Consider the following 17,246-nt stretch of genomic DNA (forward strand, 5'->3'; position numbering starts at 1 on the left):
AGAAATCTGGGAGTGGCTTAGCTGGGTGGTTCTGGTTCTGAAAGTCTCATGAGGTGGTAGTCAAAGTGTTGGCCAAGGCTACCGTCATCTCAGAGCTCTGCAGAGGCTACTGAATCTGCTTCTAAACTCAGTAGTGAGGTTGTTGGCAGGCTTTAGTTTCTTGCTGGCTATTGGCCAGAGGCTTCAATTCTTTGCCACATGGACCTCTCCAGAGGGCTTCTCACAACACGACAGCTTACTTTCCCCAGAGCAAGAGATTCAAGAAAAAGGAACAGACAAAAGAGAATACCCCAAAACTGCAGTCTTTTATAAATAATTCAGAAGTGACATACCATCACTTCTGCCACCTGATATTGGCCACACAGACCAATCCTAGTACAGTGTGGGAGGGGACTACATAAGGGTGTGAATACCACCTGCAGGTGCATTCCCCAAATCAGCCAGCCCACCCACACAGGTGAAGGAAAATCAGTTTTCCCAGTCTTGGTAAGTAGACCAGCCAAGCCAAGCGAATTTCCACCCGGGAAAACTATCCCACACCTGCGTCCTCCAGACTCCACTGTCCTAGAGTCCCCAGGCTGAGCTATCATCCAGCGATCGCGTCCTATGGGCCCCTCCCCATGCCGCAGCACCAAAACCCGGGCAGTCATCGCCATCCCGAAGGACTACAGCCCCCAGCATGCCCTGCGGCGGCATCGGAGCCACGTGACGATCTTCTCCGCGTGTCGCCGTCAGGTGACTTGGGGAAGATGGCCGCGTTGACAGCGGAGAATTTCGCGGCGCTCCAGAGCCTGCTGAAGGTAAATTGGAGGGGTGGGGACATCGTGAGGCGGGCCTTTGTCCCCAGGCCTTGAGACGGAATGGGATTTGGGACCAAATGGACCCTGATTTGGAGCCATGACCCCGCTACTGCCTCTCTGGGTGACTGCGTCGTTGGGCCTTTCCGAGCTTTTAGAAAGCGGGCTCGAAATTAATACCGTCCTGACAGGATGGTGGGGGCACAGATAAGATAACGGACGTGAAGGTGCTGTACAGATGCCCCCTACTAAAGGGCTCTGGGGCTGGTGTTCAGGATTGGCGTGTTGAGGTGGTAAGTGCTAGATCCACGTTGCCAGTTCCCCATTTCATCCCGCAGCCCCTCTTCGCTCCATGGTTGAGGAATCTCCCTCTTCTGCTTCCTCTCGGCCCCCTGAGTGAAGTGGGCGTTCTGTTTCCTGAGTCCCGGGTTTTCTGTACTTGCTTTGACCGGTGTAAAGGCCCAAACACTCTCCTGATAATCATTTGAAAGGTTGTGAGGCTTCTTAAAACCAAATGAAACGATGGACTGGAATTACTTGTTTCATTTCTGATTTCCCTTATGGAAGAAGGGGCGGCTTTATCTTCCTGTGTAGACGTGATGCGTCTATTTGCTTGTTTTCTGCCTTTCTTGCAGAATGTAAGATCCAGTTGGGACTTTTCTTTTTTTGGTTTTAACTCCAGATGAAGAGGGTTGAGTTCGTAACACTAAGCAATTCATGGCACGGCATCATCGTTGATTGGTTCGTGGAATGGTCCCTCCTTTGTTTTAACAGTCCCAGCAGTGTTCACTTGTATTCTCCATCCCTAAAAGCAGCTACTCTATGATATTCACAAATGTATCCCCAACAAGTGTATCTCAACTTCTGGCACATAGCATGTGCTCAGTACATAGCTGTTATGTGAATTACTGAATGAAGTAACAAAGCTGAGATTGGAAACCTATGGCTCTCAGCTCACAGCCCTGGGCCTTTCCACCCTCATCCGTTCTGCCCACTCCCCACCCAATGCCTGCCTATTCATGGTATGGACTTTTTTAATACTTTAAAAAAGTATTATTAATGTGTAACACATAAAAGCACAGAAATCATAAATGCACAGCTCAGTGATTTATTACATACCCGTGTAACCATCACTATGGTCAAAACCAAAATATTACCAGTACTGCAAAGTCTCTCTATTGTTCCTTTGTTACTTCCCTCACTCATCCCAGTAGTAACCACTATCCTTGCTTTTAAAATCAATTTAATATTGCCCATGTTTGAACTTCACATGAATGGAATAATACAGCATATACTTTTTTTATTCCAGGCTTTTTTTGCTTGCTATTATGTAGCAATAGTTAATTCATTCTCATTCCTATTCTTTGTATTTTCTTTTTTAAAAAAAATTACTTAGGGGTGCTCAGTCAGTTAAGTATCTGTCTTCAGCTCAGGTCGTGATCTTGGGGTCCTGGGATCAAGCCCTGCATCAGGCTCCCTGCTCAGCAGGGAGTCTGCTTCTGCCTCTCCCCCCACTCTTGCTGTCTCTCTCTTTCTCGCTCTCTCTCAAATAAATAAAATATTGAAAAAATTACTTAAAGTTTTTATTTTGAGGTAATTATAGATTTACATACAGTTGTAAAAAGTAATACAGAAAGGTCCCATTTACCCTTTACCCAGTTTCCCCCTATAGAAGCATCTTGCAAAACTATAGTATGATATCCCAACCAGGATATTGACTTTGATACACTGAAGATACAGAACGTTGCCATCACTACAGGATCCTTCCTTTTGCCCTTTTATATCCACATCCACCTCCCCTCTGCCCTCACCCTCTCCTTACCCTCTGGAGGGTGGGGGGCTGGTAAGAAGAGGTAGAGGGAGAGAGAGAGAGAATCACAAGCAGGGTCCATGAGTGCAGAGCCTGGCTTGGGGCTCAATCCCATGACCCCAAGATCACGGCCTGAGCTGAAATCAAGAGTCCAATGCCCAACTGACTGAGCCACCCTGGAGCCCCTCTACTTCCCTTTTTAATTTCCCTTTTTAATAAGGACACTGGTCCTATTGGAATAGGGTCCACCCTATGACTTCATCTTAACTAATTACATCTGCAACAATTCTGTTTCTAAATGAGATCACATTTTGAGGTACTGGGAATTGGGACTTTAATATATGAATTTTAGGGGGACACCATTCAACTCATTACAGGAGCTTTTGCAGAGCAAAAGTTTTAATTTTGATGAAGTACAATTTACTAACAATTTTTCCTTTTATGAATTGTACTTTTGGTGTCATGTCTAAGAACTCTTTGCCAAGCCATAGATCTCCAAATTTTCTCCTCTTTTTTCTAAAAGTTGTATAGTTTACAATACATTTATGATTACGTTACATTTTACATTTAAGTACATGATCAATTTTGAGTTAATTTTGTATAATGCATGTAAGACAGTTTGAGGGGTTCTTTTTTTTTTCTTTTTGCCTGTGAATGTCCAGTTGTTCCAGAACCATTTGTTGAAAATGCTGTCTTTCCTCCATTGAATTGCTTTTGTAACTTTGTCAAGAATCAGTTGGGCAAATATATGTGGGTCTATTTCAGGATTCTTCGTTTTGTCCCATTGATCTATTTGTTTATTCCTCTGATAATACCTCACAGTCTTGAGGACTGTAGCTATGTAATAAGTCTTGAAATCAGATTGGCTGATTTCTCCTACTTCATTCTTTATCAGAATTGTTTTAGCTATTCTAGTTTCTTTGCTTCCTATATAATTTTAGAATGATTTTGTCTATGTTTAAAAAAACCTGCTGAGATTTTTATAGGAGTTGTGTTAAACTTGTGTATCAATTAGGGGACAGTTGACATCTTTAGTGTGTTGACTCTTCCAATCCATGATGTATCTCCCCATTTATTTAGATCTTCGATTTCTTTCATCTGTGTTGTGTAATTTTTTAGCGTACAAGTCCTGTACATGTTTTGCTAGATTTATACCATAGTATTTTTCTTTTTTTGAGCAATTACAAATGATATTATATTTTAATTTTTTTTTTAAAGATTCTATTTATTTGTCAGAGAGAGACACAGTGAGAGAGGGCACACAAGCAGGGGGAGTGGGAGCGGGAGAAGCAGGCTTCCCGCAGAGACAGGAGCCTGATGCGGGGCTCAATCCCAGGACCCTGGGATCATGACCTGAGCTGAAGGCAGACGCCCAATGACTGAGCCACCCAGGCGCCCCTATATTTTAATTTTTATTTATTCTTTTAAAGTTTATTTATTTTGGGGGCACCTGGGTGTCTCAGTTGGTTGAGTGTCCTACTACTCTTGGTTTTGGTTTGGATTATGATCTCATGGTTGCTGAATGGAGCCCTACATCGAGCTCCACGCTCAGCAGGGAGTCTGCTTGTCCCTCTCCTGCTTGTGAGTTCCCCTGTGCGTGCTGTCTCTCTCTCAAATAAATAAATAAATAAAATCTTTTTTAAAAGTTTATTTATTAATTTTTTAGTAATCTCTACACCCAATATGGGGCTCGAATTCACAACCCTGAGATCCAGAGTTGCATGCTCTTCAGACTGAGGTAGCCAGGTGCCCCTGATAAATGTATTTTTAATTCCAGTGTTTACATGTTCATTGCTAGTATATAGAAATACAACTTAATTTTTATATGTATCTCATATGTGCAAACATGGTGAACTCACTTATTCTAGTAGTTTTTTTGTACATTCCTTGAGACTTTCTGTGTAGACAATCATGTTAGCTGCAAATAGGGACAGCTTTTGTTTCTCCCTTCCTGATCTGTATATATTTTATTCCTTTTTCTTAACTTATTTCAGTGGCTAGAATTTTCAGCACTATGTTGAATAAGAGTGGTAACAGCAGACAATCTTGCCTTGTTCCTAACTTTAGCATTTCACTATGAAGTAAAATGCTATCTCTAGGTTTTTTGTAGATGCTGTATATAAAATTATGGAAGGTCCCGTCTATTCCTAATTTTATGAGAGTTTTCATCAAGAACGGATGTTGAATTTTGTCAACTGCTTTTTCTGCATTGATTGATATCATGTGATTTTCTTCTTGAGCCTGTTAATATGGTAGATTACATAGGTTTGTTTGTTTGTTTGTTTTAAATACTGAACCAGCCTCGCATCCCTGGAGTAAATCCCACCTGCTTATAGTGAATAATTCTTCTTATATGTTGCTGAACTCTATTTGCTAATGTTTTTTAAAGGGCTTTTGCATCTATTTTTATGAGGGATATTGGACTACAGTTGTTGTTTTTTTCTGTTTTTGTACAGTCTTTGTCTGCCTTTGATGTTAGGGTAATACTAGCTTTATGAAATGAATTGGAAAGCGTTCCATCATTTTTTGTTTCCTAAAAAAGATTGTGTAGAATTAGTTAATTCTTTCATTAAACGTTTGTTAGAATTCTCCAGCAAAAGCATCTGGGCCTGGAGATTTCTTTTGGGGGAGTTTTAAATTATGAATTCAATTTCCTTAATCATTATAGGGCTATTCAAATTATCAGTTGCATATTGGGGAACTGTGGTAGTTTGTGTTTTTTGAGGAATTTATCCATTTTGTCCAGGCTGCCAAATTTATGTGTATAGAGTTGTTTGTGGTTATTCTTATTTTCCTTTTGAAATCTTTAGGGTCTGTAGTGATATGCCCTGTTTCATTCCTGATATTGGTAATTTGTGTCTCCTCTCTGCTTAACTTTGCCAGTCTTACTAAAAGTTTGTCAATTTCATTGATATTTTCAAAGAACTAGTTCTTTGTTTCATTGATTTCTCTCTTTTTTTTTCCCCCCTGTCTTCAATTTCATTGGTTTCTGCTCTTTGTTGTTTCCTTCCTTCTTCCTTTGGGTTTATTATATAGCTTTTCTTTTTCTATGTTCTTGAGGTGGGAATTTAGATTATTGATTTGAGAACTTTTGTCTTTTCTAATATATGTGTTTTATGCTGTAAATTTCCCTGTCAACACTGTCATGGCTATGTCCCAAAAATTTTGTGGGTTTTTTTTCATTTTTATGTATTTAGTATAATTTTTATAGTATAATTTTTAAAATTTCCCTTGAGGCTCCTCTTTGATCTGTGGATTATTTAGAAGTGTGTTTAAGTTTCCAAGTGTTTGGATATTTTCTTGTCATCTCTCTGTGGGTGATTTCTAGTTTGATTCCATTGTGGTCACCAAAAACACACTCAATATGATTTCAGTTCTTTCAAATTTGTTGAGGTTTGTTTTATGGCTCAGAATATCATCTATCTTGGTATATGTTCAGTGGGCACTTGAAAAGAATGTGTATTCTGTTGCTACAGGGTTGTGTTCCATAAGCGTTGATTAGATTGATCAATGCTGTTGTTGAAATCTTCTGTGTTCTTGTCGAATATCTGTCTAGTTGTTCTATCAGTTGTTGAAGGACAGTGTTGAAGTCTCCAAGTATATTTGTGGGCTTGTCTGTCTCTTCTTTCAGTTCTGTCTCTTTTTTACCTCTCATGTTTTCTAGCTCTCTTGCTGGGTGCATACATAGTTAGGATGTCTCCTTAGGAGATAGAACCTTTCATCGTTATATAATGTCCCTTTCTGCCTCTGGTAATATGCTGTGAAGTCTACGTTGTCTGATATTATTGTAGCCACTCTTGATTTTATTTCATTAATATTTGCATGACATATCTTTTTCCATCTCTTTACTTTTGTCTCTATCATTATATTTGAAGAGTGTTTCTTATAGGCAGCATTTAATTGAGTCATATTTGCAGCTCATATTTAATTTCCCACTTACAGCTTATGTAATTATTGAATATTAGAGCTTAAGTCTGCCATTTAATTTTTTTTATTTGTTCTTTTATGTTTTTTGTTTCTTTTTACTTTTTCTTGCCTTCCTGTGGGTTATTTGAACATATTTTTGGAATTCCCTTTTGATTTATCTGTAGCGTTTTAAAATGGATTTCTTTTTATAACGTTTTTAGTGGTTGCTCTAGTTATTACATTTATATATGTAACATCACAATCTATCAGTGTCATCATTTTACCAGTTAGAGCTGAAGTATAGAAACCTTACTTCCCTTTATGTCCCTTCCCTCATTTGTAATATAATTGTCTTAAATATTTCCTCTGCATACATTTAGAGCCGCATTGGACAGTGCTATAATTTTTGCTTCATCCTTTAAACAGAATTTAGAAATTCAAGAGAAAGAAAGTCTATTGTATTTACCCATATTTTTGCTTGTTGTGTTCTGTCTTTCTTCCTGATGTTCCAAGGTTCCTTTTATTGTTTCCTTTCTGTTAAGAGAACGTCTTTAGTCTTGTGACATATTTTCATAGTGTTCTTTCATCTGAGAATGTCTTGATTGCTTCTTCATTTTCTGAAGGATATTTTTTTGCTGGGTGTAGGATTCTTGGTTGACAGTTCTTTTCTTCCAACACCAGAGAAATATTGTGCCATTTCCTTCTTGCTTCCATGAGTTCTGATTCGAAATCTGCTATTATTCTAATGATCCCTTATAGATAAGATATTGTTTCTCTCTCACTACTTTCAAGATTTTTTTTCTTTGCCTTTAGTTTCCTGGAGTTTAATTATGGTGTGTCTTGGTATGGATTTCTTTGGATTTATCCTGTTGAGAATATGCTTAGGTTCTTGAATGCATACAGTTATGCCTGTAGCTAAACTTGGAAAGTTTTCAGCCGTTATTTCTTTAAGTACTTCTTCAGCCTTGCCCTCTTTTATCCTCCCTTTCTAGGACTCCAATGACATGAATGTTAGATTCTTTGGTATAGTCCCACAGATCCCCAAGGCTCTGTTCATTATTTTCAGTCTGTTTTCTGTGTGCAAACTGGGTGATTTCTAGTGGCTCTGTCTTCCAGTTTACTGATTCTTTCCTCTGTCCCTTTCATTCTGGTGCTGAGCCCATCTACCGAACTTTTTAATTTTGGTTATTGTATTTTTCAGTTCTAAAATTTCCATTTTGGGGCACCTGGGTGGCTCAGTCGGTTAAGCGACTGCCTTCGGCTCAGGTCATGATCCTGGAGTCCCGGGATCGAGTCCCGCATCGGGCTCCCTGCTCGGCAGGGAGTCTGCTTCGTCCTCTGACCCTTTCCCCTCTCATGTGTTCTCTCTCTCTCATTCTCTCTCTCTCAAATAAATAAATAAAAATCTTTAAAAAAATAAAAAAATTAAAAAATAAAATTTCCATTTTGTTCTTCTTTGTATCTTCTGTTCCTTTGTTGGGACTTTCTGGTTTTTTTATTTGTTTCAAACATGTTTGTATTTAGGTGCTGAAGCATTTTTGCCATGGCTGCTTTAAAATCTTTGTCCAATAATTTTAACATCTGTTATCTTGATGTTGGCATCTAATGATTGTCTTTTTTCATTCAGTTTGAGATCATGCTGGCTCTTGGCATGATGAATGATTTTCAGTTGGAACCTGGGCATTCTTGTGTTATCGTCTGAGATTCTGGAGGGTTTCTGCCTCATTACTACCAGATGGAGATGAAAGTCCAGGTTCTGCCCTTGGTTCCTACTGACATGCAAAAGTGGGGGTTCCTCATTACTACTGGGCAGGGGTGGAAGTTCTGGCCCCCATGTAGTTACTATTAATACCAAGGGGTGGTGGGACTAGCTGCCCGTTGGTGGGGATGAGGTCCCAGCTCCCTCCTTAGCCTTCTCTAACACCACCCGGGTGGGGTGTTGGGATACCTCGTTGTAGCCCCAAAAGGGTGGAAGTCCGCATTCCCCACTCAGCCTTTGCTAACATAGGTGGGAGTGGGGCTACAGGTTTTTCTGTGGTGTTTGGCTCAGTAGAGCAGTTCTCACATAACAGTTTTCTGTCTTGCTAAGCTTTCTTGGTCCTTTGGCTAGAGAGAGCAGGTATTTGTCGGGAGTTGTTTGTTTGTTTTGTTTTTGTGTACCCATTGGCGTTCTGGGTTGCCCTGTTCTTTAGCTCGAAGTCCGGGATATATGAAAAACAAGAAAATCCAGGAGACTCAGCACCATGTCATTTCTTGGTCTGGAGGGGGAGGCCCACAGCAGATCTGTCTTCTCCCCATTCCGTCTCGGAGTGGTCTTACGTTTGTTCTCCACATAGTGCCCAGTGCTTTCAGTTGTGCTGAGAAGGGAAAGTAAGACAAACGACATCTATTTCACTGCCCTGGAACAGGAGATGTCCTGTGCACCTTTAAATCTTGAGTCTCAAAGGTATCACACCATGACTGAGACAGTATCATGTTCTGAAACATGTATTTTCAGAGTCTGAGTGGTTTTTTTTCCTCCCCATCTGTGAATTAATTCATAGGCCTCCTCAAAAGATGTTGTCAGACAGCTGTGCCAAGAGAGCTTTTCCAGTTCAGCCCTTGGCTCAAAACAACTCTTGGATATTACATGTTCCAGCTTGTCTGTGACCCAGGAGGAAGCGGAGCAAGTAAGTATGGTCAGAAATGACCTTTGGCCACTGGCTTCTCAGCTCATTAGTCTCTTTCTTAACTTTCCAATCATTGCCACATTTCAAGGAAATTTTTCCCCTGAAATGTCTGTTGACATTATAACAAACTTGAAATAGATTTTTGTTTTAATGCTAGTGAACTTAAAAGCTATTGTCTTTGAACCTTCACTTCCTTATGATAAATGAGGCAAGGATGGGTGAACTATACCAAGAATCAGAGGTCCCGTCCATTTCCTTTTCAGACTTGTTCCCTAGACAGTGTGGACAAAAGCCAACCTTTCTGCGATTTTCTTGCCCTCTAACTTGCCGCTGCTGATAGATTGTCAGCCAGATAGCTTAGACAGACTTCTTTGGGGGCACTGGGTAGAAGCTCTGAGGCCTGAGTATGATTCAGGGGACATGCTGCTGAACCCCACCTGACCTCAGCTGGTGGCCAAGAAGAAGAGTGAGGTGACTCAGTTTATGCAGTACTCACAGCCTTCTCTTTTTAGGGCAAATATGTTTCTAAAATAGGAGTTCATTCAAACAGGCCTGCATTATTATTATTATTACTATTTTTAAACCAGGGCTCGGTTCATTGAAATCAGCTGTAGAACAGTAAAAGGCAGCATCCAGATTATGGAAGTGAGTTGAAGATTTAGTTTGGCTTCCCCAAAAGTAGACCCTGAGGCTAAGAGTGGTTGCAAGTAATTACCTGGGGAGATGAGTCTAGAAAGCGCAAAGGAGGGAGTAGGGACAGTCGAACAGGGAGGAGAGACAAAGCCAAGAAAGAATGTGTTGATGACCGGGCACCGCTGTGGGCAGCGGGGCTCAAACTTGGGATCCTGTAAGAAACCCTGGGGAACACACCGCAGAACTGTCACCCTGGAGGGCAGGGAGGCTGGGACCTCACCCCTCATCAGTGGAGGGGTGACATCCCCTCACCTCTCACCTTGTGCCTCTGCAGCTGAGCGGCCCCCCAGGGCATCAGAGAAAGCCCTAAAGCAGTTCCCTCCAGACAGTCGTGGTAGTTTCAGCTGAGCATTGTTGCCTTCACAAGCTGGCCGCGGGCCGTCCTTGGCTACTGTCTATTGGAAGGACGTAGGGTGGGCAGGGCAGTGCCAGGCCCTCCTCCTCCCCAGGGGAGTCAGCACAGCTCCCCCGGGATCCGTTTGTTTTCTTCGCCCTCCTCGGTGACAGCCTAGGGGCAAGGACACCCCGCACTTAGAGCCCGAGCCCCGCCGGGGCCAGTGCCTCTGGCAGCAGGTCCGTGAGCTCAGCTTCAGGCTCCGGCAGGTGGCACGCGGCCCCGCTCAGGGGAGCCGCCCACGGCTCTGGGCCCCCGGGGGTTCGTGCAGAACTCCCAGTCCGGTCGGTCGCAGTGGCCAGTGCAGCGTTGCCTAGTAACACAGCTGACTTGTCACTTCCCTCGTGTTCCCAGGGAACAGGCTAGAAAGTGAACTGAAGGTCAGATTCTGTGCACAAGGAAAGGGGATTTATTAACCCTTCGCTCCCAAGCAGAAGTTTCTGGCACGTTGGCAGGTTCCTGTGTCAGGCAGCTACCCCTATCTTCTAAAGCAACAGGTGAACTTAGAGGTGGGCCGGGGCACGTGGGCATCAGCATCTGGGACCGAGGCCTCAGGACCCATGGGACTGTTGGGACGACGTGGCGGCGCACGGCGAGCCGTGTCCCCCGCCGCGGGGGGAGAGAGCCCTGCCGCCTGCCCTGCTTCTCACCACGGGCCTGTCCTGCAGCTGCTCCAGGCTCTGCACCGCCTCACCAGGCTGGCGGTGTTCCGTGACCTGTCCTCTGCTGAGGCGATCTTGGCTCTCTTTCCTGAAAATTTCCACCAGAACCTCAAAAACCTACTGACGAAAATCATCCTAGAACACGTGTAAGTGCTCATTTCTTGAGAGTTGCTTGTAATGCTCACATAATGATATTTTAGGTCAATAAATACTTTCAGTGTCCTTTTTAGTGGCTAAATATATTCTTTATATGGAGACATTACATAACATTTAGTTAAGAAATTCCCTGCTGTTAGATGTTTAGGCTATTGGCAGTTTTCACTTCAGTTTACTGTGGAAACGTTGCTCACGTGCTTAATTATCTGCTTACTGGTTAAAGACGAGAGTGAGGCTTCTGCTTTCTGTTCTCAAGTTGACCATCAGAAAGATTGCACCAACTGGTTCTAGGAGGAGGACGTGAGCGTGCCCCTCCCCCCACACCTTCATCGGCCCCGAGGGAGTCGCTTCACATTTTCCCCCAGTTCACAAATGGCAAATGCGCCTCACTTCAGTTTATGTATCTTTGATACTAGTGATGTCAGATATCTTTTTCATGTGTTTAATTGGTCATTTTTGTTTCTTTTGTGAATTATCTAGATATTTTCTTGGAAAATCCTTTGAATACATACAATTTAAGCAGAACTGATTAGCTACTGGTCAGCAGCAGGCTTACCAGAATTCTCGGGCAGTAATAAGAGATAATCCCTGCTTGTCAAGGATTTTATTGTTTATTTAGAAACTTCTCTCACACATGACCACATTTTATCTGCCTCTGCTTAGCATCTCACTATGACGCTCTTTGCTGTAGCATTAGATGGGTCTGTTTGGGTGTGTTTTGCATAAAAGGCAGTACTTTGTGGAGTAGATGCTCAATAAAAGAGAATTGGTTGACTTTTCCTGCTTCATCTCTGAGAACGGTAACACAATAAAAACACAATGCATTAAGCCTCTTCTTTCTTTTTGCCCCCCTAAGCTACGAAAACTAACAGCGCTTATGGCCTTAACATCACTGAGCTATGTAGAACAAACAAGAAAGTGCTTCTGCCACACAGCGGACGTTTCTGTGGTCCTTTCCTGTCAGGGAGTGATGATAGGCTCGAGGATTCCAGAAGGGGTAGAGGCCCAGGTCCACAGGCCTCTCTCATGATCAATTCTCATCCCTTTTCCATTCTTTTTTCCTTATCTTTCCCTCTTAAACAGCTCTACTTGGCGAACGGAAGCCCAGGCACATCAGAGTGAGTATCAAGGACCCGCCTTCCTCCCTACCCTTCCTTCCTGGCCCCGGCTCGAACTCTGCCAGGTGGCCAGACTTTGTAACCGAAACTCAGTGTGCATTAACCTCATCCCAAATTCGTCTCTCATTTTGTGCTGGCATCTGGAGGCTCGTGTGTGCAGGCAGAAGCCTGGCCATGCGCCCACCATGAATCAGTGCCAAGTGCAGGCGGCACGGAGCATGGTGAGGAAGGCCCCTGACTTTGTCTCCCTCGGAGACTTGTCCTGTGGCTCAGAAGCATGACCAGCCCTCCGGGCTGCCTGTCCCAGAGTAAGGGCTTGGTGAGGTGAGCGGCAGGGGCTCTGAGCTGGCCCGTCTCCTTCACAGTCTCTCTGCCGCACCTGGTCGACCTGGACTGGAGAGTGGACATCAAGACCTCCTCCGACAGCATCAGCCGCATGGCCGTCCCCACCTGCCTGCTGCAGATGAAGGTGCGTCCACTGCCAGGCCCGTGAGAAGGAAAGAAGGGGCCGCGGCACCCCCGCGCGCCATCGAAAATACCAGTCTCCAAAGCTCTGGGACCTCTGACCCCATAGAAAAAAATTCGGCACCTCCCAGATGCGGTCTCTGTTTGTCAAGTACATGGTCACTACTGTACTAACATGTTACAGACATAATAAATCATATACCGGAAGTAGAACTTTTAGAAGGATAAGACAAACACAAAACACAAGTTTTAAAAAGGGTTTGCTGCTCCCTGAAGTTTACCTTCTACACTAACGGGAAAGTTTAGCTTGCACGGTGCGGGCGTGCCATCAGATTCCAGACTGCCTTCTTGATAATTTTGGTGTCCCTCGGGCAGCTGCTTGTCCCCTTGACTGTGCTGCCACAGTTTGTGACGCGGCTGAGCCGGAGCTCCCGTGCGCGGCTGGGGAAGCGCCCGTCCGTTTCCTTGTTTGCACACTCTGGCCTCCCCAGTGTTACCTTCAGTCTACAGATCTTTTCAGGGATCTTCTTAAACCACATTGTCTATGGCGAGGGCTTGTTTAGTGATGCCGTATTTACGTAGCCACATACCCAGAAACTCAGCACCTGTAAGAAGATGAAAAAGTAAGGGTGCCTCTAACAAGTTTTTAAACTCTAGTAGAGTTGACTTTTGTTTTTAAAGAAACAGATCTAACTAGGAGCTGTAATGTTTTTCCTGCGTCCCGGTGGATCCTCACTAGACCTAGAGCCCCCTCCGTCAAGTACCCATATGGGCCCCTGCAGTATCTCCTCACTTGGATGCTGAGAGTCAGGGGTCCGAGGGGTGAGTGAGCCTTGGCTTCTCCCGTACCCGCCCTGAGCACTGCTCTCCCAAGCCTCTGGGAATCTCCTTCCGTCTCCTCATTTGCTAAATGACGCCAGGGCTAGGACTCTGTGTAGCTCTGAGCAAGAAGCCTGTCTTCAGAGGTTCACCGGAACGGGGGACGGCTGCCAGCTCCGGGGCTCACCTCCAGGACGGTGGGAAGAGGGACGGCTCTGACGTTTGGGCCCTGTTCTCTTTTCAGATCCAAGAGGATCCTAGCCTGTGTGGAGACAAACCCTCCATCTCAGTGGTCACTGTGGAGCTGAGTAAGGAAACTCTGGACACTATGCTAGACGGCCTGGGCCGCATCCGCGACCAGCTCTCTGCCGTGGCCAACAAATGACCCCAGCCGGCTGCCGGGCCCACGGCCGGGCCCCAGCTGCCGGCCAGCGGTGTGCGCCTCCCAGCCCCCGGGTCACCCCTGTGCAGCAGCTGCGGCCACCGGCAGGGTCGGCAGACAGGCCGGGGGGGACGGCGAGGGGGCTGCCGTCCGGAAGGCACAGCTGCACCGGGAGGAAGCGGCCCTGGCCCCGCGCTGTTCTCCTCCCTCGTCCTCTTTCGTCCTGAAGCTGGTGAGCAGAAGCCCCCATCTCTGGAAGACGTCCTCACCACTGTGGCAGTGTGAGGGGGCGTCCGCACCGTCAGGTGCCTCTGTGTGGCTGCCTGGAAGATTCAGGCCCACGTTGTGGAGCTCATCTAAGAAGTTCCTTTCCAGCACTAGGTCTAATTGGCCCGTTTCCAGCCCTGGAGCACAGGGAGGGAATCACGGGGCTGAGGCCAGCAGTTGGCGCTTCTCTGTCACAGAAGCCGGGCAGGGCCTGTAGAGCCCTGGGGCCCCCCGCCGGCCCAAGTCCAGAGCCTTCCTGAGCCCCTCAACCGTGCGGGCCCCCTTCCAGCGTAGGGAGTCTGGAATGGGTGAAGCCACAAGGCCCGTCCTTGATATAATGCCAGGGGAAACAAGTGGGAGTGATGGAAATAAATAATCGTTCTAAAAACTTCATGACTCCAGTCACGTTTTTCGAAGCTTCTGTCCTTAACCTGAGTTGGTGCTTTGCGCCAGCGCCGCCTCTCATTGGGAAAGATGACCCCAGCTTCTCATTGCCCACTGAGCTCGTGAGCACCATGTGGCCTGAAAGCAGGCTTGTGGACCTCGCCACCGTCCAAGCGTTCGTCTGTCATGTGGAGCCGGAGAAAGCTAGGCTGACAGGCAGTGCGTGCTTGTCACGGGGGCTGCAGGGACAGTGCTCCGCAGAGCTGAGCGTCCCTGTCACGTGCGCGCCGCCTCATGGTCCGCGTCACCCCAGGGCCACGGCGCGCAGCCGGCTGGCCGCGCTTGTCTTGGCGGCTCCGGGCGGTGTGTGTGCACGAGGGGAGGGTGGGCGGAGGAGGCAGAGCCCTGGGGCCAGAGGATGGGCTCCAGTTGGGCTGCCAGGGCTGGAAGCCAGCTCTGCCTCTCAGTGGTGAGGGGCTGGACCCTGCCTCTCAATTCTCCCCCTCCCTTTCTTTTAAGATTAAATGGGGATAATAATAGTACCTCCTCTGTAGGGCTTCTGTGAGGATTAAATGCTGCCGCGTCCCTGAAAGCACTTATTAGCACCGTGAGGGCGGATAAGAAAGGCTCGATCAGGTTTGCTCTGATTCTTAAAGGAAAGGAAGGTGGAAAGCCCTCCGCAGTCACCGTTTCACTTACTGTCGCAGGGTTGGTGCGACGGTGAATGCATTATCCTCTCTTTACCGATGAGGAAATCAGCTCATTGAGGTTAAGTCGCCTGCTGGTAAATGGCCTCATTAGGACGTGGGCCCAGATTTTTCTCGCTTTCTCTCTACCACACAGGACTCTGCAAGGGACGTGGAGTTCTGTGACTTTAGCTCCATTTGGAAAATACTGGAACTGAAGTAGAGATGAGAAAACGTACTCCTAAGACACTAGGAATGTCGAGAAAAAAAATCCCGAGCTCTTCTTTGCTGTTTCTTGGAAGCCGAGCAACCTTCTGTTAACATGGCAGTTCTTAACGTTTTGGGGGCTGTGTCCACTGATAATCTATGAAAGCTGCCTATCCTTTCTGTAGGAAATGAACATTCCATTTTTTATATTCAGTGACAAGAGTTTGTGGACCCCGGAAGTCAGCCCACTGTTTCCAGAATGAGAGCCCCTGGTCTTACTGTCAGGTTGAGTATAGCCTTGTGAATTCAACCCCTTTGTTTTCCTTCTAGTCCCTGTGACCCACAGGCCCATCTCCAAGTCCCTGTTCCCTGGGCCTCCCAGGGGCATCCATAAGAAAGTAACCTGGAGCAGCATAGGTGTCTGGGCTGTTGGGCATCATTCCTTCAGCCACATCGACCTGAACAGAACCATCTGGGTGCATGACATACAGAAGGCGTTCAATAAATACCGGAAAACTCAATGACTCTTTGCTACCCCTCACCCCACGTGCTCACTTAAGGGGTTTGTTTTCTACTGTTAGGGAGGATGGATCGTTTGTGGATACCATATTTCTAGTTGGCCTGATCCTATCTCCGAAAAACACCCTAGTTTCTATCTATCGATCTCAAAGCCAGTTCCCTCATGCAGTGCTTGTCTGGTTTTCCAGTAGTACTTTGTGCAATGGACAGCCATCTGCAAACTGCCCTTCCCTTAGCACATGGCAAGGTGTGGATGTCCAGACTCCATCCACAAAAGGGCAATGATAGATCTCTCACTGGTGCCTGTGCTTCTGGCTGCCCAGCACTTCCCACCCACCAGGCCGCAGCGGAGAGCGTATTTCTCAATGCTCATCAACGTGCATGTCCTATAGATTGTCTCATGACCGTATATGACCCGGATTGGGCCAATCTGAGTCTTTCCCTATGACTTTTTCTGCCGGAATCTGCAGTGAAAACCGTCTCCTGCCTCTGGGCTCTGGTAATGAAGCCAGGATGCTTGGGTTCTTCCCGCCACACGGAGAAAGCCCATCTGCAGGGGGAGAGGCCAGCTCAGAGCAAGGCAGAACCCAGAGGCTGGGAAGAGGATCAGGAAATCCAGTGTGCCTGATGCCAATTCATCTTCCTCGTAGTCTTTCCTAGTGTAAAAATGGACCTGGGATTTGTTTTTATTGGGAATGGTAAGATACACACGAAAATGATTGTCAGGAACAAGAAGTTTATACACGCGGATCCCTAGAATCAGGAGGCATGGCACATCACACAAGGCCATGTGGGGAAAGACCAGGGTTGGTAAGGAGGCAGGGAGGGCAAGGGGATAGCGTGGCCTGGAGCCTTTATTGGGGTTTTCACAGGAAGCAATGGCCAAGGCAGAATAGGTACATTGAGTAAGCTCAGGATTGGCCAGTTGGAATGATTTGGGCAGGCTCTTGACTACACGAGGGGTCCCCAGTTGTGCAGTACCTGGTCCTGGGGTGACTTGGGGCAGGGGGACTATTGTTCGGTGTGTGAGAGTTTGATAAAAGACATAGTTGGGAGGGGCACCTGGGTGGCTCAGTCGGCTAAGCGTCTGCCTTCGGCTCAGGTCATGATCCCAGGGTCCTGGGATCGAGCTCCTTGCTCGGCGGGAAGCCTGCTTCTCCCTTTCCCACTCCCCCTGCTCGTGTTCCCTCTCTCACTGTGTCTCTCTCTGTCAAATAAAATCTAAAAAAAAAAAAAAAAAAAGACATAGTTGGGGTGTGGCTGTAGATTGATTGATCCCTGTATTAAAGCCACGTTCTCAGGGGAGTTAGGA

General features: G+C 46.0%; 1 protein-coding gene across 1 annotated transcript; it reads left to right on the plus strand.

The window, feature by feature from the left end:
- Nucleotides 1-730: 730 nt before the first annotated feature.
- On the plus strand, nucleotides 731-14,527 carry COMMD9 (COMM domain containing 9). Its single transcript, XM_006736578.3, has 6 exons — nucleotides 731-800; nucleotides 9,057-9,182; nucleotides 10,938-11,077; nucleotides 12,171-12,205; nucleotides 12,571-12,674; nucleotides 13,734-14,527. The coding sequence occupies exons 1-6, from the start codon at nucleotides 750-752 to the stop codon at nucleotides 13,872-13,874; spliced, it is 597 nt and encodes a 198-aa protein (XP_006736641.1). The 5' UTR covers nucleotides 731-749; the 3' UTR covers nucleotides 13,875-14,527.
- The last annotated feature ends 2,719 nt before the right edge of the window (nucleotides 14,528-17,246 follow it).

Source organism: Leptonychotes weddellii, chromosome 11 (assembly GCF_054177405.1).
Source record: "Leptonychotes weddellii isolate Sample4059 chromosome 11, ASM5417740v2, whole genome shotgun sequence".
Classification (NCBI taxonomy): Eukaryota; Metazoa; Chordata; class Mammalia; order Carnivora; family Phocidae; genus Leptonychotes; species Leptonychotes weddellii.

What these genes read in the sequence shown, in the direction of transcription:
- COMMD9 (XM_006736578.3), top strand. Translation starts at nt 750, where the DNA reads ATGGCCGCGTTGACAGCGGAGAATTTCGCGGCGCTCCAGAGCCTGCTG. An exon ending in CGCTCCAGAGCCTGCTGAAG is followed by an intron (nt 801 to 9,056) that starts GTAAATTGGAGG and finishes ATTAATTCATAG; the next exon opens with GCCTCCTCAAAAGATGTTGT. An exon ending in AAAATCATCCTAGAACACGT is followed by an intron (nt 11,078 to 12,170) that starts GTAAGTGCTCAT and finishes CCTCTTAAACAG; the next exon opens with CTCTACTTGGCGAACGGAAG.